Source organism: Gekko japonicus, unplaced genomic scaffold (assembly GCF_001447785.1).
Source record: "Gekko japonicus isolate JY-2015 unplaced genomic scaffold, Gekko_japonicus_V1.1 scaffold139, whole genome shotgun sequence".
In the NCBI taxonomy this organism is placed as follows: domain Eukaryota; kingdom Metazoa; phylum Chordata; class Lepidosauria; order Squamata; family Gekkonidae; genus Gekko; species Gekko japonicus.
The window spans coordinates 103508-127384 of NW_015164186.1; the positions used below are offsets into that span (position 1 = coordinate 103508).

Sequence of the window (23877 nt, forward strand, 5' to 3'; positions counted from 1 at the left end):
TCCTTATAGCTGGCAACCCTACTTTCCCCTCAGTGCCTGTTGGTAGGCAGCTAAGCTTGGTCCTGTCACCTACTTTGGCCTTTGGGAGAAAACACATTGGGGCCAGTCCTGATAGGGTTGCCAACTCCAGATGGAAAATTCCTGGAGATTTGAGGGATGGAGCCTGAAGAGGGTGAAGTTTGAGGAGGGGTGGGACCTCAGACAGGTACACTGCCATAGACTGCACCCACCAAACCAATCATTCCCACATACGGAACCATTGTTGCCAATCTCCAGGTGAGGGCTGGAGAGCACTCAGAATTACAACTGCTCTGCAGAAGGGAGGGCAGAAATCAGCTGAAGTCAAAAGGGCAGATAATGGTAGGTTGATGGTTAGCTGGGAAGGAGATGGGGTTGCCAACTCCACCCTCCAAACCAGCCATTTTGTCCTGGGTAACAATTGCTGCCAATCTCCAGGTGAGGGCTACAGATCACTCACTATTACAACTGCTCTTCAGGTAGCAGAGATCAGTTCCTCTGGAGAAAACAGTGGACTCTGTCATTATACCCTGCTGAGGTCACCACAGCAAACTGACACTGTTTGCCCAAAGCCAGAGCACTCCCCCAGAGCCTCTTTCTAGATCTCGTTGTATTGCTTTCACAACGGGCTTTACTGCTAGTATGTTAATAAAGTAACATAGAATGATATGACTGCAATGTCATGAACAGATGTAGCCAAAAATAAATAAATAAATAATGGAATTAGGGTGACATTTTGAGTTGCCCTAGTAACCCCAAATGGCCCAAGAATATGTATTGGTGGAGGCCACCAGGAGTAGATGACAAGTAGAAACTGAAGCCACTCTTCTGCCTTGCCTACCCCCTTTTCTCCCTCCTTACCATGCCTAGGATGAGAGAAGGGAGTGAATGGGCATAGAGGGGTAGGAAAACAAACGGGGGGAAATGCAAGCACTGCAGAATCTCTCTTTTGTACTGTAATATTATATGCCTAGTTTCCCTGTAGTAGTACATGGTTGCTTGGCTGTTATTGTGATATTTCCTCTCTGTCTGTTTGATACCACAAAGCCTGTTACGAATTCCAATTATATGTTAATAAAGTAACCTAGAATGATATGACCGCAGTTTTTCTTTCTTATGTAATCTAATGCAATTTTTCTTTCTTGCATTCAGTCTATCACATTCCTTTTTCGCAGAAGCACGCCTCCTTGATCCTTTCCCATCCACACTTCACCCTATTCATTGCATTAAGTGTCCTCCTTTCTTGTCAGCCCTGATCTGCATGCCTGCCAGTCTCTGGTGGAGAAACAGAGAGACAGAAGGGCTTGTTTGAATACTAAGAAGAAGGTTCACTTCCTTTCTTCCTCCCTCCTCCTCCTAGTTGTCTGAGTGTGCCTGAACGTTAACATCCTCTAAAGGTAGCAGTGCCCCTGAGGCAACAAGTCCTCCTTTGAAGAGGTGGCACTCTGGTGTCACAGTAGCTGAGGTCACTGCTGCAAAATGTCAAGGAAATTAATCCCTGTACTCTCACACATGTAGTGTCATTTCTATGCTTTAGTTTTAATGTGTTGGCATATATATCACCCCATGAATCCCATTTTCCACTCTATCCCCCTTCCTTGCTGCTTCCTCTTCCCTAGGCTTGCCAAGTCTCCCCGGGGGGCGGAGAAATCCCCGCCCCAGAGGCCCGTTCCCCGCCGCAGCTGGATTGGGCCCCGGGGGGGACTCCACCCCAACGTGCACGTCACCAGGAAGTGATGCGACCACACGAGGCACGCTGGGGGCGGGGCCACGGTCATCCGAGAGAAAACTCTATGGTTTCCCCTCGGATGGTCGTGGCCCCGCCCCCAGCATGCCCGGCGTGGTCGCGTCACTTCCTGGTGACGTGGATGTGGTGCGCGCTCCAGGATCGACCCGGGAGTCCCCCGCTTCAGGACGAGGTACGACTTGGCAACCCTACTCTTTCCGGTTCCTTGGCTGCCCCTATTTAATTTATTTATTTTATTTAAAACATTTGTGAGCCACCTTTCTGTCTTGTGGAACTCAAGGCGGCTTACAATATAAGCAGCACATTATAAAAACACAATAAAAACAACAATTATAAAACCCATAAAAGTCACAGATTAAAAGGCACAGAGCCCTACAGCCTCACCCCTTTTCTTTTTTTTCTTCCCACTCACCAGCCAACCTACGTTTATTTGTTCCCCTGTCTTCATCTTTTTCCTCTCCTTTCCCACCTGTCCCCATTGTGCTGCTGTACTCCCAGCTAAGAGTATTTCAAAAAGTAATTCTATATTCCATATTTTTATTGGCTTTTTACCTGTTTAACCATCCTGGCTTCTCCTAAAGAATGCTGGGGACTATAGTCCAGTGAGGGTGCTGAGAATCTTGTTAGTAGAGATGCATAGTATCCTGCGCAGAATTTGTGGAGAAGGCATGGCATCTGAAGCTATGCCTAAACTCTAGCTAGGAAGGAGAGACATCTTGTGACTGCACAGAGAATAACCAGGTCTTTTCCAAGTAGCTTGCAGAGTGCTGTGATTTAAGTTGCTGCAAGCAGATTTTTAATTTTTAACAAGAGTCGAAAGTGGTGAGGTAGAAGGAGCCATTTCCTGCACATGGATACTTTTTTGTACCACAATTGTCTTGAATCAAATACATTTTGCAGGGTTTTGAAGCACTATGAAAACTAGGGTTGCCAACTGGCCTGGGGGAAAATGTCCTGTCTCTTTAACAGAGGTTTAATATGTAAAAATGGGCAGTTGAAGCTTTTCATGGCATGGAGTTAAATAACCCCGTTAACCTCTACAAAAGGGGCAGTACATTTTCTCCAGGCCAGCCAGCCAGCAACCATAACAAAAATCTATAAAACCTTTTTGATGGGAGATAATAGTGGGATGAACGCACATATAATAAGCAACAACGTCTATCATACAGCCTTCACCATTCTGAAAAATTCTGTGTCTTATCATGTTTTCATTGTGTGGTTTCAGTGTTGGACTAGAATCTTGGATATAGAGGTTCAGAGCCCTACTATACTGTGGAAACCTGCCGGGTGACCTTGGGCCAGTCCCACACTCATCCTCACAGGGTTGTTGCGAGGATAAAATGGCCCCTTTGGGTCCCCATTAAGGAGAAAGGCAGGGTATAAATGAAATAAATAATTCCTTTATTATACAGCACAAGGCGGCCATCATCATTGTTTACTGGTTGTAGGCATTTAATAAAAATGAGATTACAGACTACAATCTCATACAACAAATGAACAAATACTTTTCTGCCCCTCACACTGAGGTCTGTCACATTCCTTGTAATGAGAGGTGTTGTGGATTGAACCTGGGATCTTCTGCATGCAGGGCAGATGCTCTACCGCTAAGCTATGGCCCCTCCCCAATTGTGACATCACTTGTTAGACATTTGCTTCATATTTCCTACTTTATGATGTCATCCTCCATTAGATCTGCTTCCTAGATACAGAAGAAGTCACATAACTTTAGAAGTTGGGGATTCTGACAAAGACTCCTAGGGGACTTTGGAACTGAGTGTTGAGAATGATTTGGTGTCATTAGCAGACCACTACAACAAAGAAAAAGACAGAGCTGAGAATAGAAAAGGTTTCCCAGCAGGGATCTGGAGTCATAATCTAAGCATATACATTGGGGAAGAAAGCACCAAAGGAGAACTGAACATGTTGCGGCTGGTTATTGTGTCTGCTCACATACCACCTGAATTTGCTGACTACCCCGACACCTGCGTGATTGCCACCTTCAAAGGTAGTGCAGCAATGTATTCATGTCTGTGTTTGAATAACCAAACAGATTCTTGGCATGGCTGTGAGTGTGCCCCAATTTTTGAAGAAGCACAGAAAAGACACAGACCATGGTGTTGGCCCATGTGCTTATGGGGGTAGCCGAGGATCAAGGAGAGCTGATGGGCCACTCAGCTCAGACCCTGTTCCTTTCTCTGGATAAATTGTATCTCAGAGCCCTGATGGAGTTCAGACCCTTTCATAAGCGCATACTGGAACGGCTCTAGAGCTGTGTCACAGTGAACCCAGGGGCTTATTTTCTTCCAGTACAACACTCTAGTGGATCACTCCAGTTTCTCAGGAGCATTTTCATTCATGCTGTGCCACTGAACTGTGAACCAGAAGAAACCCAACGTCAGTACTGACATTGTGTTTTATTTCCCACAGATGTTACAAGAAGCACAAGAGTCATACAGAAGGACCAGGATCCCATTTGGAACGAGGTGAGCTCCTTAATCTTGGTGATGGTCCTGCAAGGTTCATTTTTTAATCAGGGTTTGAGATGATCCTATGAATTAAAAAAGTACGTCAGACACTCAGGTCCAATGGCAGGCAGGTCAGTCTGTTTGAAGGCAGACTGGCAGTTGGCCGTCTAGTGGCCTAAAGAAAGAATCTGGTGGCCTCCCCTAGTCACAGAAGTGAAAGCACTAAGTGACGTGCTTTGACCCTTTGTAGTAATCCCAGGCTGCCCAATATTACCACAGCATGGCGTAGTGGTTCGAGTGTCAGACTAGGATCTGGGAGATTTAGGTTCAAATTCCCATTCTGCTGTGGAAACTCTCTGGGTGACTCTGGGCCATTCACATACTCTCAGACTAGCTTACCTCAGAGGGTTGTTATGAGGATAAAATGGAGGAGTGGAGAATGTTGCAAGCCGCTTTGGGTCCCCCCTGGGGAGAAGAGTGAGGTATAATTGAACTAAACAGCAACATCCATTGTTGTGACTTAGAATCTCATCTTGCTGCTTTCCCAGATGACACATAACTATCCCCTGTTAATTCCTCATCCTTTCCTCCTTCCTTCTCTCCCTTGTGGTGCTCCTCTTTACTTATCTGGATAAAGAATGACTGTGAATTCACTGGTATCACTAGCAAAACAAGAACATAAATTTGGGAGCTGCCTGTCTTCTGGATTAATATTACATCACACAGATAATGGGTTGGAGGCTGATTCAGTTTTTCATTAACTGATGTGGAGGTGTAGTTTCTGCTGATTCCTCTTTCTTGCTGCAGACCCCCAGTTTGCCCCCTTGCTGAGGGTCCTCTGTTCTACAGGTGCGGCATGTCAGGAAGATCAATGGCCTGTACTGGGAGGGGGAAGGGAGGAAGGCAGGAAAGTTCCACTGATGGAAGCACCCTTTGTTAGCAGAAAATTTAGTGTGGATTCAACCCAATGTAATTGATTTTCTGAATCGAAAGTCATTATTTTTAATTGCTTGTTATACTTTCCTTTTCAATGTTATTAATAAAAGATAATTGAAAACCCCGTTAACGGCTCATTTTAAAAAGCATTCCACACATCTGCAAGCAAAGGAGGCAGTATGTCAGTCTTCCTGTCTCCTGAACAGTACTGGCAGGAAAAGGATTGTGGAAAAGATGAGAGGGAGAAGGTAAAAAGGCTGAAGTCAGAGATTTACGCCTTACTGTCTGAGAGGTGCCCATCCACCTCAAAAATATGCTCAATCCCCCCCATAGAAATGTAGAGGTGAAAGCCCCTTCAAAACAGCTTGAGAAGGAACCGCCTATTATCGACAGCTCTCTTTGCTTATCCTGCAGACTCTGGCGTGGTATGTGGATGTCAGCACACTGGACAGCTCTTCTTTTGCAGTTGTCCAACTACAAGACTGGAGCGGTGCAGATGAAGACAGGCGAGTCACCAAAAGCAACCAAAATGGGTTTCTTTCCCCAGAATCAGGACCCTTTATTCGTCTTAATTCACTCATGTAGAACCAGTTTATACAGTCAGCATATTTCAAAGGGTAAAGCTTCTCCTGGGATGTACCACTGCACTTCCAGGGTGTGTAGGTTTATGGTTGCCCCTTAAAAGAAACTGCACTGAATATTGAAGAAAGGCAAGGTGTTAGATACGAGACTCAGGCAGCAGGTGAACAGTGATTAACAGCTTTATTGAACACGAAGTCAGTAGAACCAGAACGAGACAAATCAATGGAGCAACAGGCTCCTTTTTAAACTGTCCGGGCTTGGCAAGCCACGCCCACATGTCAGCTAAGGTCCAATCACATACTGTACATAAAGGCCAATCATTTCTCTTCCCTTCAGAACTTCCTTTGTTCTGATAGGTCTATTTACAATATCTTTCAAGATTTCAAGCTCAGTACATTCATTCCATTCCATTCCATTCCATACATAACACAAGGCATATATATGCATAAAGGAAAATAGCATGCCTAGGATGAAGCTTTCCCACAGATGCTTAGTTTTCTGTATATAAGTTTTGAGGATTTTTTATTGCAAGGCGTGTATTCAAAAACTGGATACTTTCACTATGCATACATACTTGCTATATGATGCAGAGAAAACCTGTACTGATTAATCCTACTGATTGCATAAATTGGATCACATCCAGTTTTGTTAGGTGTGCACACACCAAGTCTCCGGCCATTGAGAAGCTGACTCCCGTATTTTCATGATGATAGTTTTCATATCTGCATGACCACACATTACAAAATGCAAGTATCTTTGTGCATAGATACAGAGTGCAGTGTAGGGATTCATGTATGCTTACTTTTAGCACAGAGATATGATGGACTGGGAAAGAAAAAGTGTTTTCTTCCTCAGGGACTACTTTTCAGGATTTTCCCCAATGGGAAAATGGTAAATTGGGGGAGGGGGGGGGATGACAAATAAAATTCCAGGGAAATGTTTTGTTCTGGAATATGTGCAATGCTTTTAAAGGCAAGCTTTTTACTCACTCAAAACAATTTAGAGCAGGGGAGCACAACTAAAAACACCTTTGTGGGCCATAATGCATGTTGACCAGAGCTAAATGACCTGCCTTCTGACATTACCTGGCTTCATTGTGGCCCATGTAACTGATGTCTCTGGACTGTTCCCCACCACCACCACCAGTTCTCTGCTGCATCCCAGGAATTTATTGTGGGGGAATGGGGGGGGAAAGTGTACGTTGTGTAGGTTTGCCAGAACTCCCTTGGCAAATACTGAAGATTTCAAGGGTGGTGCCTGGAGAGGGCAGAGTTTGGGGTGGGTGATGTCACTTCCAGGTGACGCTCTAGTCAACACATAAAGACCAAAGTGACATGGGGAAATTCCTGGAGCATCACTATGGAGGCCATTTTCCAGTCATTTTTTTCTCTCCTCAATTTTTTGAGGGCAGGGGATAGAGGCTAAGGGTGGGTGTTTACCTGCCATAGGCAGGCAAATGGCAAGCCTACTGCCATACTGTTGGCAGAGCCTAGATAGATAGATAGATAGATAGATAGATAGATAGATAGATAGATAGATAGATAGATAGATAGATAGATAGATAGATAGATAGATAGACACACAGACACACAGACAGACAGACAGACAGACAGACAGACAGACAGACAGAGAGAGAGAGAGAGAGAGAGAGATGATAGATAGATAGATAGATAGATAGATAGATAGATAGATAGATAGATAGATAGATAGATGATAGATAGATAGATAGATAGATAGATAGATAGATAGATGATAGAGATAGATAGATAGAGATAGAGATGATAGATAGATAGATAGATAGATGATAGATAGATAAGATGATAGAAGACGACAGATAGATAGATAGATAGATAGATAGATAGATAGATAGATAGATAGATAGATAGATAGATATAGATACACACACACACACACACACACACACTTTTTTATTGCTTTTATCTACACAACTACGAAGGAAGGGGAAAAGGGGATACTAAACTAAAATACAAAGCTAAAGCAAGGATCATGTTACATTAGTTACATCAGTATCGTAATAGTCTTCCCACATGTGTAAAAAAAAGTAAAAGGAGTAATACTGTCTACTATTTTTTCAAAACCAAACTAATACAAGCATAATTAGCCAGAGTAGGTGCATCCAAGTTTCTTATATATCAAAAGAGAATAAGGCTTTCAAGATTAAGGTATACATCTCCCGTGTTTGTTTTTAATCATAGTTCAGTTTAACTATGAGGTGTTTAGGAGCTTCTTCTCCTTTCTCAGATTCGGACTCCTCTGAGGAGCTGCCTGGGGTGTTCCCACTGTTTCCCAGTCCATGTTCGCTGTTTTCTTCTGTTTGATTGCTGTCCTCTGCTGTGCCTTTTTCTTTCGCAGTTTTTTTGATGTTGCTCCAAAAAAGTCTTTGCTTACTAAACAGAATCAATCTTCTCTTTTTTCTCTTTATAGTTGAAGATAAGACCTTCTGAAGGGAGTAGAATGTTGCTGTAGAAAAGAAGTTAGGTTTTTGTACTGTTTCCTCCATTTTCTTATCTCAAATGGAATGTCTTTTAAGACTCTCACCACTTCACCTTTGATTTTCAGAGTTGTCCCATTTGTCGCTTTCAGAATTATATCTCTCATTGACCACTTGGAGAACTTAACGAATACTTCACCAGGCAGCTTATTTTTCTTGATAAATTCTGGATAGGTTCTGTAAACCATATCCATATCACTTTGTATAAATTCCGCTTTAAGATCTGCCACTGGAGCCAATGCTTCACTTAGAATCTCTTTTAAGTTCTCACCCTTCTGTTCTGGGATACCTTGAAATCTCAGGACATATAGTGATTGTTCCATTTGTAGACGTAACAGCTGCTCTTTGTTGGAAAGCCTTTCTTTTTCTACAACCTCCAGCCTCTGGTTGATCAAATTTGTCTTAGCTTCAACTTTTTTAAATGCCTTGACTATTTCTTCTCTCTTAGTTTCAACTGGTTCTGGAGAGCATAAAAGTTGTTGTTAAGATTAGTCATCTGGTCCAGCAGAGGGTGCAGCGCTGTAGCCAGCGTGTTTGAAAAATCAGTGGTTGCTTCCGGTTTGGGAGATGTCGTCACTGAGCTGGCAGTTCCTGAAAGAAGTTTCTTCCTAACCACCATTTTATCTCCTCACATCAACATTGCTTACACAAGGGGAAACCGGTTAAGTCTCTTAAAGTCTATTGTTTCTATACGCTTTGTTCTATTCTGCATGATACTCAGCTAGTTGCCGCTCTTTCCATTCGAAACCGTCTCTCTGCCCCTCACATTCACTCATAGATTGCAGCTTATTTAAGGGGGGGTAACTCCTCCCCCTCCTCCAAGTCAGCTTGGGGCTTTGGAGCGATTATCTGCTTAAATGCTTGATTAGTTACATGAGAATTTGCACTCACAGTTCATTCCGTGGGTTCGACTGAAGGTGGGGAGGCCATTCAAAAACCGCTAGATCGCTTGCTCGCTCGATCAGCCTGGCATGTGCCTCTGCTTCCATACTGGTCTTGCAGTGGCAGGACCTATCAGGGCAAAGAGAAGCCTCAATTCCTCAGCCATCACCTCAGAAGAGGCACCCCTTGCGCCCCAGGCAACGAGCCCCCTACAAGGGCTCTGGGGGCCCCAGAATCGTCTGGGACCCCTCCCATCCACCACAATTACAGGGCACTCACATAAGAGCGCAATGGAGCGCACCCATCCAGCGAGTCGCTAAAACTGGAAGTTCCCTGTCGACAGAGCCTTAATGCTGCCTGTGAGATGCCTACAGTGGCCTCAGTATCAAGAGTGAAGGGGGCCTCAGTCTTCATTACTCCTACTCTTCTTCTCCACAGCCCTGGAGAGAAACCAAGCACCATCCTCATTGGCCTTGCATGCCAGGCCTTTTTGAATCCAACATGGCTGTCCACGCGTGCTCTTAGCTGTTTCTGACATCTCCTGCCATTTTATCAATCTCACCTCACCCCTAGCCATCGCCACTGGCCAACTGCCTCAGGACGTGGTGGTCAGCTGTTGAGGCCTGAGATCCAGATATGTTTCTAGTCCTACTCTGACTATATGAGATTGTTTCAAATTGCACCTTTCCTTTTGTCGACTAAAAATCTTTGCATTTTCTATTTTCCTATTTTATTGTTTCCTTACCTCTCAAATGGCAAAAACTAAGATAACGTGTTCCAAGGCAGCATGGAACATAGCAGTTTGCAACTCTCCCCCCACCCCCAGTAGTATTGTGGCTAGTCACAATCTGGCTTGTAGAAAAGTAAAGCCTTTATACTTAGTTCATAAATATGCTAAATAGTACAAGTCTGTTTGGTAAATTATAAATGATGTATTTTAGGTTGTTCAAACAGTAAAATAAGTACTGCATGTGTTTCAGTTTTTCTCCAGATTTCCATTTCCCCAGTAAAAAAAACTAAACCTTATTTTCTCTTATGGCTCCATTACTTCCATATTGGCTCCATCACTGCAGCGGAAAAGAATAACATTTACTGCATGGAAGCTGTATGCTGACTCCCACATTTCTTTCCTCTCCTAGCTCTTTTGGGTCTGTCGGTGTGCCCCTAGCAGGTGTTCTTGCAAGACCAAACAGTATCATCACTATGAAGAGAATGGCTCTCCGTGACAGCGAACACAAGGCAACAGGTGTAAGCCAGAAAAGAAATGTGATAGGATTTGGGTATCTGTCAGTTGTTGCAGTGGCTCCAGACAAGAGTTAGACTTTCCTTCTGTGTTTGACTTTTTTTTCTTGTCTTGGGCTGATATAGACTTTGGGTAATGTTACAAAAATGATCCTGTCTGTCATACCAGAACCTTTTCACTTATGGGCTGGAGAAGTGGGAGATGGGGACAGGTTCACTTCTTACTGAGCAATTAAGTAGAATGATTGCCTGCGGGTTTTCCCGGAAATATCCAGGAGTAAAATATATCTGTTTAAGTTTCCAACCTATGCAAAAAGTTTATTAGCCCAGCTGCTTCCCCCCAACATGCATACACATCCCACTGTAAGTTGCTTAAGGCTTATTAAACACCTGGGGGGAAAGGAGAACCAACTTGTAGGACCTTCTCTGCTTTATCACCCTGAGGCAATTATTCAGCATGCAAGAGAAGCTATGTGCAATCTTGACTAATGGATTAGAAACCTTTTTTGGAAATATAAGCTGAAAATTCAGAGGAGAGGCCTGAAACATTTCTAAGGGGGCATCAGATGCTGACAGACACCACCACCCCCTCCCCAGTTAGGCTGACCTTTATTTTTGAGCACTGTTTTTTCACTTTACAAGCATACCAACTGGTCAGAGTTGATGTTATTCTCCATTTTAGTGCCTCATCTCTATAAAGGCATCCCTCACGCCTCCGGAACCAAAAATGGTGCAATCAAGAAAAACTGCTTTGAAGAAATTACGTAAGTGTACGGGAATAGGTCCAGGACCTAGCCAGATATACAAGTTGCTTCCACAGGGACATTTTTTTCTGACTTCCCCCAAGGGAGCATTTTAAAATTTGGGGTTCAGCTTGGCATCATGCGAACTTCTGGCTCCACTTTGGTCTCCTCCAAACCTTGTAGTACAATATCTTTGGGAAGATCGTACTCAAAGCAGGTTTAGGGGAAATATGAACATGCAGATCTGAATTTCCATAACTTTCTGCCCACATCTGGCACCATTTCCCCTTGCAACCAGCCCATCACTGCGCAATCAAACGCCACTTTGGGTGAGCAAGGGGGGGTTGCCTTCTGTTTCCCACGTGCATAAATGAGGAATTGCACCTCTGCACCAGGGATTCCCCATGGAGTATGCAGTTATGCGCATCCTGCTAATCAAGGGGGGGGGGACAGCACCGAGTCGGGATGGAATGAGCAAACAATCCTGATGGCTTGGGTGCATTCTTGAGCAATCAGACAGGGGAAACGCCTTCTGTGGCCCGTCAGCAAGCATTAGGACCAGACTTTCCCCAGTGTCTTTTAACTCCGCTTCTGTGGAGGAGCGGCACGGGGTGCCGACGACTGCAGGACCTTTCCCAGACGTTGCTGTCTGATTGTGCCTTTTAGATCCATCAGGCATCCACAGCTGAGTCAGATCTAAAGGCACATCTGACCGCACCCTCAGACAGGCTTTTACCATCTTTAAAAAAATTATAATTGGTTGGTGGTATATCACTAAAGTGTTAAAACACTAAAGCAATAACCCTACAACCTTTTTAATAAAAGGCATAAAGCTCACTGGAGGCAGGGAATGTGGGGATACCAGGGCCAGTTCCAGGTCTTGGGGGGCCCAGGCAGAGAGTTCCAAGGGCCCCCTCCCCTCATCTACTCTGCCCACCGCCAGGCCCTCCCAGTGCCTGCCTTCCCATCCCCAGGCCCCTTCACCTGCTTCTGTAAGAACACACAGGGTTGCCAACTCTGAACTGGGAAATCCCTGGAGATCTGTGGGTGGAGCCTGGGAAGAGTGAGGTTTGGGGAGGGGAGGGAACTCAGCAGGGCATAATGTCATCGAGTTCACCCTGCAAAGCAGCCATCTTCTCCAAGGGAACTGATCTCTATAGTGCAGAGACCAGTTGTAATTCCATGAGATCGCCAGGCCCCACCAAGAGGTTGGCAAGCCTATGTCATCCCACTGCCCATGCTCTTAGCCACCTGCGCCACCTGGTTCAGGGAGCATCACCTAACGCATTCCAGTTTGTCAAGGTGAAGAGGCTTGGTAGTATCTTTGTAGCTCCTTCCTTTGAACATAATGTTGTTCCTGATCAGTACCAGCCTGGTGCCCTGTTTCTACAAAGGATTATGTAGAGGAAGAATTGCCTGAGAGTCAGAAGGGGAAAGGTGATTCTGTTCCTCCACCACCTGGAGAAAGCGGCTCTCCTCCAGGAACCAAGAAACCATTATCAGACAAAAAACAATGCTTCCAGGTAAAGCAACTTAATTTTACTATTGTTTACACCATATAATAAATATTTGTTTTGATTCTATTTTATCTGTTGAAGCTCGACCCTTGTAGCCTCTCCAGGGAGGAAGGGCCTGGCTGGAGGCCTCTCAGGAACAGGCCAGTGAGAGCAAGGGAGAAAGCCAGCCAAGGTGCGGCCGGAGACTGGGGGGAGTGGTGCTGCAATCCTGACCCAAATAATGGTTCAGGTCCTAGGAGTGGAGCCGGGGGGGGGGTCTGGGACTGACTGATGAAGGTGGGGAGGAAGTATAACTGATGACTGTACAAGCACTGCATAGACAAGGGCAACGGTCCATGACAGAGCCGGTAGACTTGGGTGACGAAACCTTCCACCCTACTTTCTATTCTGAGGCCCTGGGGAGACGGAGACCCCAGGGAGTGAAAGTGGCATGACAGCTGAGGGTCAGGGGTGTGGTGCTTGCATGGGAGGAGCCCCACACTAAATGTTTTTAAAAATGAGCAGTAAACCAATCGTCAGCATCACAAACTCAAAAACAACCAAACAGAGCAGCATCAAAACATTTTGCTAAAACCAACAGTAAAATCATTTCTTTAAAACCTAGAAGTAATCTGTGCAGACTATTAAAATGCCATTTCACTCAAGGAAGGGAAGAAAGAAGGAAAATATACAAAAGCAAGTCTGTCAAAGACATGTTCATCCACACTTAAAATGGAACTAATGAGGAGCCAGGAAAACGGTTGAGTGGAGGGAGTTCCAGGTTGAGGGCTACTTCAGGAAAGTTCCGTCTCTGGTAACCAGCCAGCTCACATAAGAAAATGGGGGCACACAGAAGCAGGGCCTCTGAGGAACACTTGAATTGTCAAGCAAGTTCATAGGGGAGGGAAAAGTCCATTAACACTTCTGTTGCTGATAAGAAGGGACTTTTGCTGGTGAAAGAAACCTTTTATGTGCTTTGACTGTGAAGCCTGGGGGGAAATTGAGACATTAAGGATGAAGACCAATACACCCCACACACACAGACACACACACAGTTTTTTACAATGGAAAAAAGGGAATTATGAGGGAACACTGGGGAATAACTCTGCTAGGCCTGTATCCAACCGCATTAAGAAAACCTAAGGACGCTTGTGTTTTGGTAATTTTGCCAATTCCTTCCTTCCACTGCAGACCCCTACTATGCTGTTCCTGAGGGTCTGCTGGCTGCTAGGAACAAAGTTTGTGGGAGTTCAGTAGGCTGCAGTGAGAAGATGAAATTGGCAGGAATTTCCAGGCCTTCTTGGTCCATTCTGCATCTGGCATTCGCTCCACATTTTGTCAGCACTCAACCTGGTTCCCCCTTGCCTCGGAATATCTGTTTTCATTGCATTGCCTCAGATCCTGGTTTCTGCATTGCCTACCCATTAAGTCCCATGTCAGCTTGCCATCTATTTTGTTTTCAACACTCGCTCCTGCATTGGTATGCAGATTTTCCTGTCCCAGTACTTGCTCAGCGGTCATTAGCCATGTAGGAGATGCTTTGGATGGTGCATCACACCTGACTGAGCCAAGTAATGCATGGCAAGGTGATAAATACAGAGGGGGAAATAGGGGTGGGGGAATGGATGGAGATCAACGAAGCCATGTCAAGTTGTCTGCTTATTGTTCCCTTCAAATTGGAAGTGGAGGAAGGAAAAGGTGCAAAACCACATTCAGATACCCTGGGGCAACGCCATACTGACTGCAATGTCAACACTGAATGGCCATAAAACTATGCAGAAGGTACCATAAAGCCCGATGAACTGAAAACGGCATGCAGTGTAGAGGGAGATTAATGTCCCGACGTGGCTGTGGGAAAACTGTGAGGAAGCAGACAGGTGCAGAATCAGCCCTTAAGAAAAGTTAGGAGCATGTATAATTGCATGGTTGGGTACAGAACCTATGAAATATCTGAGAAAGATCTCTGTGGATAGGAAAAAGAGCGTACAGAGGTATGGGTACTCCAAGTGTTCCAGTTTGGAAGTCGAAGCAGAGAAAAAACACTTTGTGGAAGCAGCCCAAAGTATTATTATTAGTAATGATAGTAATTAGGAGTAATAATAATTAAACTGATAATATTGCTGTGCCCTTACAACCAATGCTCCCTCTAAGCTGTGGAGTCTTGTGGGCAAAAATTCTACTTTGTGAGCTACTGGCATTAAAGTTGTGAGTGAGCAATTTGACTACTGCATAAATTAATTTGCTCTGGAGCCATCCTTCCTGAGCTAAGACAAAAATGGGTGAGGTGGAGACTAAAAAACTGTGAGCTAGCTCACATCAACTCAGCTTAGAGGGAACACTGCTTACAACCTATCCACAAACCCTAGCTGAATCCACCAATACCTCTTAAGCCTTTCTATGAAAACCTCCCAAGGTTCACCAATAGCCCTTCGTCCCACAGACCCTTGCAGTGCATGACATGATTCCCTTCCTCTCCCGTTACAGGTGCGAGTTTTCATCATAGAAGCCCGGCAACTGCAAGGAAATAACATCAGGCCCGTGGTGAAAGTGGTAATTGCCAGCCATGTATTCAGGACGAGAATCAAATTTGGGAATACCCCTTTTTTCAATGAGGTCAGCATGATGTGGGCTCCGGCTTTAGTGATAGTGGCACAGAACTTAGCAAAGGAAGAGCTTCCCGTGTGAGAGACAAATAAATTCATTTCTAGCAAGCTCTAATGACAGTAGAAAAGAGCAAGAGTCCAGCAGCACCTTAAAGACTAACAAAATTTGTGGTAGGGTAGGAGCTTTCGTGAGTCACTGCTCACTTCTGGCTCAAGCTCTAATGAGGCACTGATTTGCAGAGAGAGAGAGGTTGGAGAACACATATAGATAGATCACGGCATGAATTATATCCTTTCCATGAAGATTTCTCAGCTTTCTTATACCAAGCCACAAGCCCTGATCTAGCAGCAATGGCATGATAACTATATAGTAGGAGGGAGTGGGGGGTTTCACTGAAGGGTAAGAGGAAGGGAAGGTCTTGCTTCTACTGGCCCCACACAAATCAACTGAGTGACAGGACTGACTAGTCCATACTGCAAGCAGCTTCTGGATCAGTAAATCTGAGTCCTAGGAAAGAAGAGAGGGGCCCCTAAGTCATGCAGCAGGACTGAAAAAGAAACCTCGGGGATCTGCTGCCAATCACAGCAGATAGCTGGGATGAGCAGTTTCCCCCCAGTTCTGTCCAGATTGGGATTCATTTACTCCTGGGGTTTCATTTAAATGAAATTTTGTGATACTTCAGGGAGTAAAGAATGAACATTCCTCCTTTCCCCCTTTGATTCGTGGAGACTGCTGGTGGGGGAAAAACAAAGGGCAAAAGCTTTTGGATTGCTCTTCAGAACTTTCACAGATTGGTTTCTCTTCAGATCATATAAATCTTTCGCCTTTTACTAAAGATTGGGTTTTGATCTGACAAACTGACTGGGAGATGATGGGGGACAGGATGACAATATTCAGTCACAAAATCCATCATCAGAGGTTTTCACAGTAATCTCTGTTAGGCAATATTGGGTAAAGTAGACCAATTGCTCAACTCAGTATAAATTTGAATGGAAAGTTTTAATTGGTTAGATTAATCTGCTAAAAATTTAGTTGATTATTTGGGGAGGTCAGTTTTAATTTGAGAGTTTCTGTTTTGGGGGTGGGCAGTTTTAATCAGAGGCTGTATCTGTTATTTAGACTGTTTTAGCTGTGGTGCTTTACTGTAAGAAGAAACTAAAAAGAAAATGTTAAAGATTATCTTTGCTACTAACAATAAGTGGTAATTTTCCTCCCATTTTCTTCAGTTACTCAAAAAGGCATTTGAACTGAACGTATGTTGACATTTGAGCTAATACGCAAGGGCTGATTAATCAACTAAAACTTCTGTAATTAGTTGCTGGCATAAGTAATGATAACTGTACATTATTGTTTTCCCTGAAGAGTTATTACCAAATACTTAGCTTGGTTCACTTTGTTGGTTTTTCTCAGATGTTTGTACAGAATTTCCAGGAGATGCCCTCTCAACTATTTGAGGAATTCATAGTCATACAGGTAAACAAGAGACATCAGCTGTTTTGCCCTCCATTTACACTGGAATGCTTTTATGTAGCCTTATGATTCTCTGTTTTTACATAACAAAGAAGCATTGTGATGCTTGGTCATAAGAGCCTCTAGAGAACTAACAGGGTGGAGAGAAGAAAGCCAGAAACACTGGGACCAAGATCTGAAGGGAATGCAGCAGGCAAGGGAACAAGATAAAACAGAAGTCCAGTAGCACCTTAAAAACTAAAAACATTTATTCCGTCATGAGTTTTCTTGTGTTAGAGCACAGTTTTTCAGATGCTATGAAAAGGAAATCATATTCCAGTTACCAAAGGGGGAGGGGGGGTGGGAACAGGGAGAGAACTGGTATGAGTCCTGTCATAAATCTTTCAGGTGTGATTCTCCGTGTAGAGGACTGGAATAGATTAGGTTTTACACATAATGGATGATGGGAGAAGTCAGATTTTCCATTACAATCACTATTCCAATCTACTGTTCCAAATAAGAAATAAAATAAAGAGGATGTATAGCCCTTCTTGATGAGTATACAGATGTAAGGACTGAATGAGGTTAGCCTATGTAGATTCAAGTGGATAGTCACATTGGTCTGAAGCAATAGAATAATGAGTCCAGTGGCATCTTTAAGAGCAACAAAATTTAATTCTGGGTATAAGCTTTAGTGTGCATGTACATGAAAAATTATACCCAGAATTAAACTTTATTAGCATAGGTAGTAAGATAAGAAACCAATATCCCTGTTAAGTCCTGGGGGTACCATTGTTCCAAGTGTTGCAATAACTTGTAACTCAGCATTTTCCCTTCCTAGTCTGTTCCTGAAGTTCCTTTGCAATATAACAGCTACTTTGAGGTCACCCATTGAATGTCCTGGAAGGTTGAAGTCTTGTTAATTCTTGATGTCAGATTTGTGTCCATTTATCCTTTGGTGTAGGGTTTGACAGATGTTGTTTTACAGATGTGAAATACAATTTCCTCTGCATTGCATCTAAAGAAGTGATCTTAGGCAGGAATAAATGTTAATCTTTCAGGACTTCTGTTCAGTGTTCCATCTAAGCTGAGTTAGTGTGAGCTAGCTCACAGTTTTTTAGCCTCCACCTCACCCATTTTTGCCTTAGCTCAGGAAGGATGGCTCTAGAGCAAACTAATTTATGCAGTAGCCAAATCGCTTGCTCACAACTTTAATGCCCCTAGCTCACAAAGTAGAATTCTTGCTCACAAGACTCCACAGCTTAGAGGGAGCATTGCTTCTGTTATATTTTCCTACAATAGATGGACATGACTACCCCCAAGGCAACAAGAGTCAGGGATACCATGCAGGAGGGCCAAATCATGGCTGACTGATGCCCCAGCAAAGTCCATGCCTGACCTGGAAGCTATTATAGCCCTTCCAGGTCAGGGGAAACTAATGAGTTGCCTGAATGCAGTCCAGGAAGACATTGCACCCCTGAAAACCCAACAACCACATTGCTTAGTGGCTTGCCATGATGGGCCATAGGATCTCTGGCAGCTCTTGACACAGTGGCTTTCTTTCATTTGTTAGGAAATCTCAAGTGCTAACAAGCAAAATAATGGTACAATCCTTCTGTTCAGGCGCTGAAAGACACCTAGGCCTCTATATGTGTGTATGAGCCAAACTGCACATTTTACATCAGACAGAAAGATGGCTTTCCTGTGTCACTCCATCTCTTTGAATGCAGTTATGCTTACTTGTTACATTTTTAACACTTTATTTTCCCGTATTTCAATCTAATTACAAACATTTCATTATCTCCGATTACATATCTTTTTAGAGTCATTGCATCACATTACATGTTTTATATCAAATGGTGATTAATTTTCCTATTCCATTTCTTATCATATTTTAACATGCTTTATCCAGTTATAAACCCTTAACCATCTTTTATCCTGTATTTTTTGGTCTTTATCCTGCAGTATTAAACTCAAGTTATCCATTTGCGCTAACTCTAAGAGTTTTACTATTAGGTCCTCTTTTAAGGGTGTTTTGTCCATTTTCCAATTTTTTGCCACTAATATTCTCGCAGCTGTTATGATATATACTAATAGATATACATCTTGTTTAACATAATCTTTTGGAATTATATTTAGTAGATAAATTTCCGATACTAACAAAACATCAAGATTTAATATTTCAAGAATAATATCATGTACCATTTTCCAAAACTTTTGCATTTTACTACATTTTCACCACATGTGGTAAAAGGTCCCCACATTAGATTTGCATTTCCAACATTTATTGGATGTCTGTACATAACATTTTGCGATTTTATCTGGGGACCAATACCATCTATGGAACATTTTATAGATATTTTCTTTGTAGGAAATTGCTCTCATAAATTTTGTGGTTTTCCATATTATATCCCATTGTTCAAATTCCAGCTCTTTCCCCATATCCTGCATCCAGGAAATCATAACTGCTTTGATATTTTCATCCAGTTCATAATCTTCTCATAGAAATCTATAAAGTTTTTGAATTAACTTATCACTGGATGATAACCAGATCTTGTCAAGTTGGTTATTATTATCTTCGAAACCTTTTAGTTTGTCTTTACCATACCTATCTCGCAGTAATGTACGCTCCCACCATGTTAAATTAATTTTATATTCACGTAACAGTTTTTCTTCTGTTTTTAAATCGTTATTTCTTTCTAATAACATGTTATAAATGGCTTTTTTATCTTTTGTCAGAAGCGAGGGTTTTACAAAAGCTTCCAACGAAGCTACCCATCTTGGCATTTTCCTGTAAAATCTCTCTTTAACTTCAGTCCAGATTTTATTTAGAGCTCCCCTCAATATATGCTGGTTAAATATTGAGTGTACTTTCTCTTTCTCATACCATATGTACGAATGCCAGCCCATATAGAGATCATGACCCTCTAATACCAACGTTTTTACATCTTCTAGCAAAATCCATTCTCTTATCCTTGTTAAAGCATAGGTCTGGTAATGTAGTATCCAATTTGGTACTTTCATCCCTCCTTTTTCTTTTTTATCTTGGAGAACTTTCCACTTAATTCTTGATTTTTTAGGCTGCCATATAAACTTTCTTGTAATCCTATCTAACTCTGTAAGAATTTTCAGGTTCTTCAATATGGGAATATTTTGAGCCAAGAATAGAAATCTAGGAAGTATGTTCATCTTAATTATTGCAATTCTACCCATAAATGACAAAGGTAAATCTTTCCATCTTGACAGATCTTTCTTAATGTCTTCTACTAATTTATGATAGTTATCTTCTACTAGTGAGCTAACTCTATTGGTTAGATAAACTCCCAAATATTTCACCTTTTTTGTTGTCTCCATAGTTGTTATTTTGCAAATTTCTTGAATAGTCTCAGTAGTACAATTTTTACATAACAATTTTGTTTTCTTAAAATTTATCTTAAGACCTGCTACTTGGCCATAAGCTGTAATTGTGTCCATCGACACATTGATAGATTTTTGAGGATTCTCCACAATAAATAACAGGTCGTCCGCAAAGGATAGAAGCTTGAATTCTTCTCCTTTTACTTTTAAACCATTTATCCTATCATTGTTTCTTATTGAACTGTTTAGAGATTCTAAAGCGAAAATAAATAGTAGTGGTGATAGTGGACACCCTTGCCGAGAGCCCTTTTGATTTTTTATATTATTTGTTAAATCCCCATTTACTAGAATTTGGGCATATTGTGTGGAATATATTGCCTTTATCATCTTCCAAAAATGACTCCCACAATCTGCTATATCTAATTTCTGTAGTAAAAAGTTCCATGATAAGTTATCGAATGTTTTTTCTGCGTCGAGGAACAATAATATGGCTTCTTTTTCAGAATGTGACTCATAATATTCCAGCGTGTCAATGACTATACGTATATTATTTTTTATTTGTCTCTTTGGCAGAAATCCCATTTGGTCCTGGTGTATTATTTGGGCTAGTACTTTTTTCAGCCTATTTGCTAAAATATTAGCAAAGATTTTATAATCTGCATTTAAAAGAGATATAGCTTAAAAAAAAATTAATTTCGCATCCATCCGAATTTGGTTTTGATATTAAAGTAATCAAAGCCTGGTTCCAAGAGTCTGGTATCCTTTCTGATTTTCCAATTTTGTGGAACAGGTCTTTTAGTGGTACGTCTATCTGCTCTTGAAATATCTGGTAAAATTCCACCGAGATACAATCTGGACCCGGTGTTTTTTTCCTTTTTTGTCTCTTAATTGCTTCTACCACCTTGCACATTGTAATTGGCACATTTAAAATCTCCTTATGTTGGTCATTAAATTTAGTATAAATGTTATCTTCCAAGTATTGTTTAATTTTTCTTTCCTCCTGTGTTTCTTGGTAGTAGAGCTCTTTATAATACCCTTCCACTATATTTTTAATTTCTTGCATGTTACATTTTTCTTCTCCTTTTTCATCTTTTAATTTTGTAATGATGCGTTTTTTTCTTTCTTTACGAAGTTTGTAGGCTAACCATCTATTCGGTTACTTGCTTACTTGTTACATGATGGTGCATACTTTCCTCACACCCTGACAACAACCACTAGCAGCAGCCAGGGGTATGATGCGGGGCTCAGGAAATGCACAAGGTGACAATGGTAAGCAGAATGACAGGATCTAGGAAGAGAAAGAAAAACACAACATGAGATTCCTGTCTCGGTAGCCACTCTGTTCCTGCTATCAGAGGTAGCTATGTGGACCACACATTCTCCAGATCTTGATACAGACTTGCCCTATCATAGTTCCAGCATACCTCTGGCAGTACAGAAAACGAGATGTGAACTGCTGCAGAAGTGATATCACCAATAAATTCTCTCATGTAATGTTGTTGCTTTTACAGTTGTTGCTTTTTCATGCTCCCACTAACAAAGAAATATGAAACAGTCTAGTTCTGAGTTCTGGTTTGGTTTTTATATACACATATTTTATATAGGTGCTGAACTCAAGGGCACTGCGAGCTGATTCTCTCATTGGTGTCTTCAAGGTGAGAAGCTGCTGCTTTAGCTGATGTTGATGGAGGGGCAGAATTAGGAAGCTAACTGACATTAGGCACTTTCGCACATGCTAAACGATGCAGTTTCAATCCACTTCAGCCACCGTTTGCACGTGGATTTTGCCATTTCACACAGTAAAATCCACTTGCAAAGTGGATTGAAAGTGTGTTATTTAGTGTGTGTGAAAGTGTCAATTGTATTGCCTTGATGATAAAGCCTTGGCTACCACAGTGGGCCAGATGTCCACACTGTGTTTGAAGGTGAATTACATTGGGCTTGTAGACGAGGAAAATAAAATTCTTCACTTTGGTCTTACGTTTCAGGCTGCCTACCCACCACACCAGATTATCAGCCTGATAAAGAGGTGCTATGGGCAGGAACCAAACTCACTGTAACCGTTAGTCTAATAATGCTTACTTTCTAATTAGCACAAAAATATAGGGTTTTTAAAAATCCTTGAACAGACTAAATGCCCATCATTATAACAAAAGAGGGAGAGAAGGCTTGCACTTTACAGAATTCTCAGGGGGGGAGCACAGCAACATAAGAGCACGAGAGCCAGACTGGGTCAGGTCACTCCACGTAGTCAAGCCTCCCATGTGTCACAGTGACCAACAAGGTGCCCCCAAAAGGTCTACAGGCAGGGCATGGGGACCAAAATCCCCCAGCACGAGCCCTGTGGAATTGTTTTTAACTTGCTTCCAGACGTTTATGATGATTTTGTGTTCTTGCAGCTTTTGCTGCTTTGTTAGCCATCTTTAGAGCTGTGGTGGCTCAAGTGGTTAAGATGCTGAACTGCAGGCTGTGGAAGGTCAGTAGTTCAGCAGTTCAAGACCCAGGTGCCGCAAGACGGGGTGAGCTCCTGTCTCTAGTTCCAGCTCCTGCCAACCTAGCAGTTCGAAAGCAAGAAATTGCAAGTAGATAAATAGGTACCACTTTGGTGGGAAGGTAACAGCGTTCCATGCGCCTTGGTGTTTAGTCATGCCGGCCACATGACCACGAAAACGTCTTTGGACAGCGCTGGCTCTTCGGCTTTGAAACGGAGATGAGCACCACAACCCTAGAGTCGGATTCGACTGGCTTTCGAGCAAGGGAACCTTTACCTTTACCTTTTACCTAGCCATCTTTAGTGCCAGGAGATAAAGCAGAGTGTAAAAATTCTAAATAAATAAATGTGATAAAATAAAAGGGCAACTTACTGTTGTAAATAAATACTGCCCATGAGCATGCATTTACTTAAATACTGCATTTAAGTGAACTTTGTTTCCTGCGCAACCTGTCAGAAATATTACTTGAATTGGTTGGTAACAGAAAGTGCCATTCTGTTGCAGCTGACTTAGGCTGACCCCTGGAGGGTTTTCAAGGCAAGAGATTAATGGATGTGGTTTGCCATTACCTGCTTCTATGCAGAAATCCTGGACTTCCTTGATGGTCTCCCAATACAAGTACTAACCAGGGCCAGCCCTGCTAAGCTTCCAAGGTCTGATGAGATCGGGGGTGGGCAATTCTGCATCTAGCATTTGCTTCATATTTTCTTAACTGGGAGGGGAAAGTACAGCTCAAAACCAAATCCAAATACCTTGGGGCAATGCCATACTGACTGCAGAGTCACCCCTGAATGGCCATAAAATGGCCATAAATCTATGCAGAAGGTACAAATCTGAGGATCAAAGAACTTGAGTATGGACACGACCATAAATCCTGATAATCAAAGGGAGTGAAATCAGCTTGCAATGCAGAGGGGAATTTCTGTTCCAATGTGGGTTTTGTAAAACAATGGAGGGAAAAGCCAATGCAGAATCAGCCCGGGCTAACCTGGGCAATGAAAAAAGGTTGAATGTTTGGATTTAGTGCCAGTTATTTAAAATGTTCCATTCATTTCAAAGTCTGGAGATCTACCAGTTTCATATTTCTTTGCAATGTCATTTCAAGAGCTCTAGTCCTCCCTCCTTTGACATTTCCAACAATATTTACTATTTCTGTCTTTGCAGATTGAGATCGGGCTGGTGTATGAAGCTCCAGGTTAAGTAGTGCAGCCTCCAGCAGCACTTAAACTTGTTACCTAGACTGTCAGGCCCCATTACTAACTATACTTTGTGCAAGGCAGGATACCAATTCCGTACACACACACACACACACACTGAATGGGCACCTGTGGACAGCTGTGGATCTTAAATAG

General features: G+C 42.6%; 1 protein-coding gene across 1 annotated transcript in view; it reads left to right on the forward strand.

The window, feature by feature from the left end:
• Nucleotides 1-23877, forward strand: part of FER1L5 (fer-1 like family member 5) — a 97903-nt gene that overhangs the window by 5443 nt on the left and 68583 nt on the right. The window contains exons 3-6 of the mRNA XM_015408148.1: nt 15108-15236; nt 16638-16700; nt 21638-21688; nt 23690-23720. Of these exons, the coding sequence (XP_015263634.1) occupies nt 15108-15236; nt 16638-16700; nt 21638-21688; nt 23690-23720 (274 nt within the window). The remainder of the gene's footprint in view (nt 1-15107; nt 15237-16637; nt 16701-21637; nt 21689-23689; nt 23721-23877) is intronic.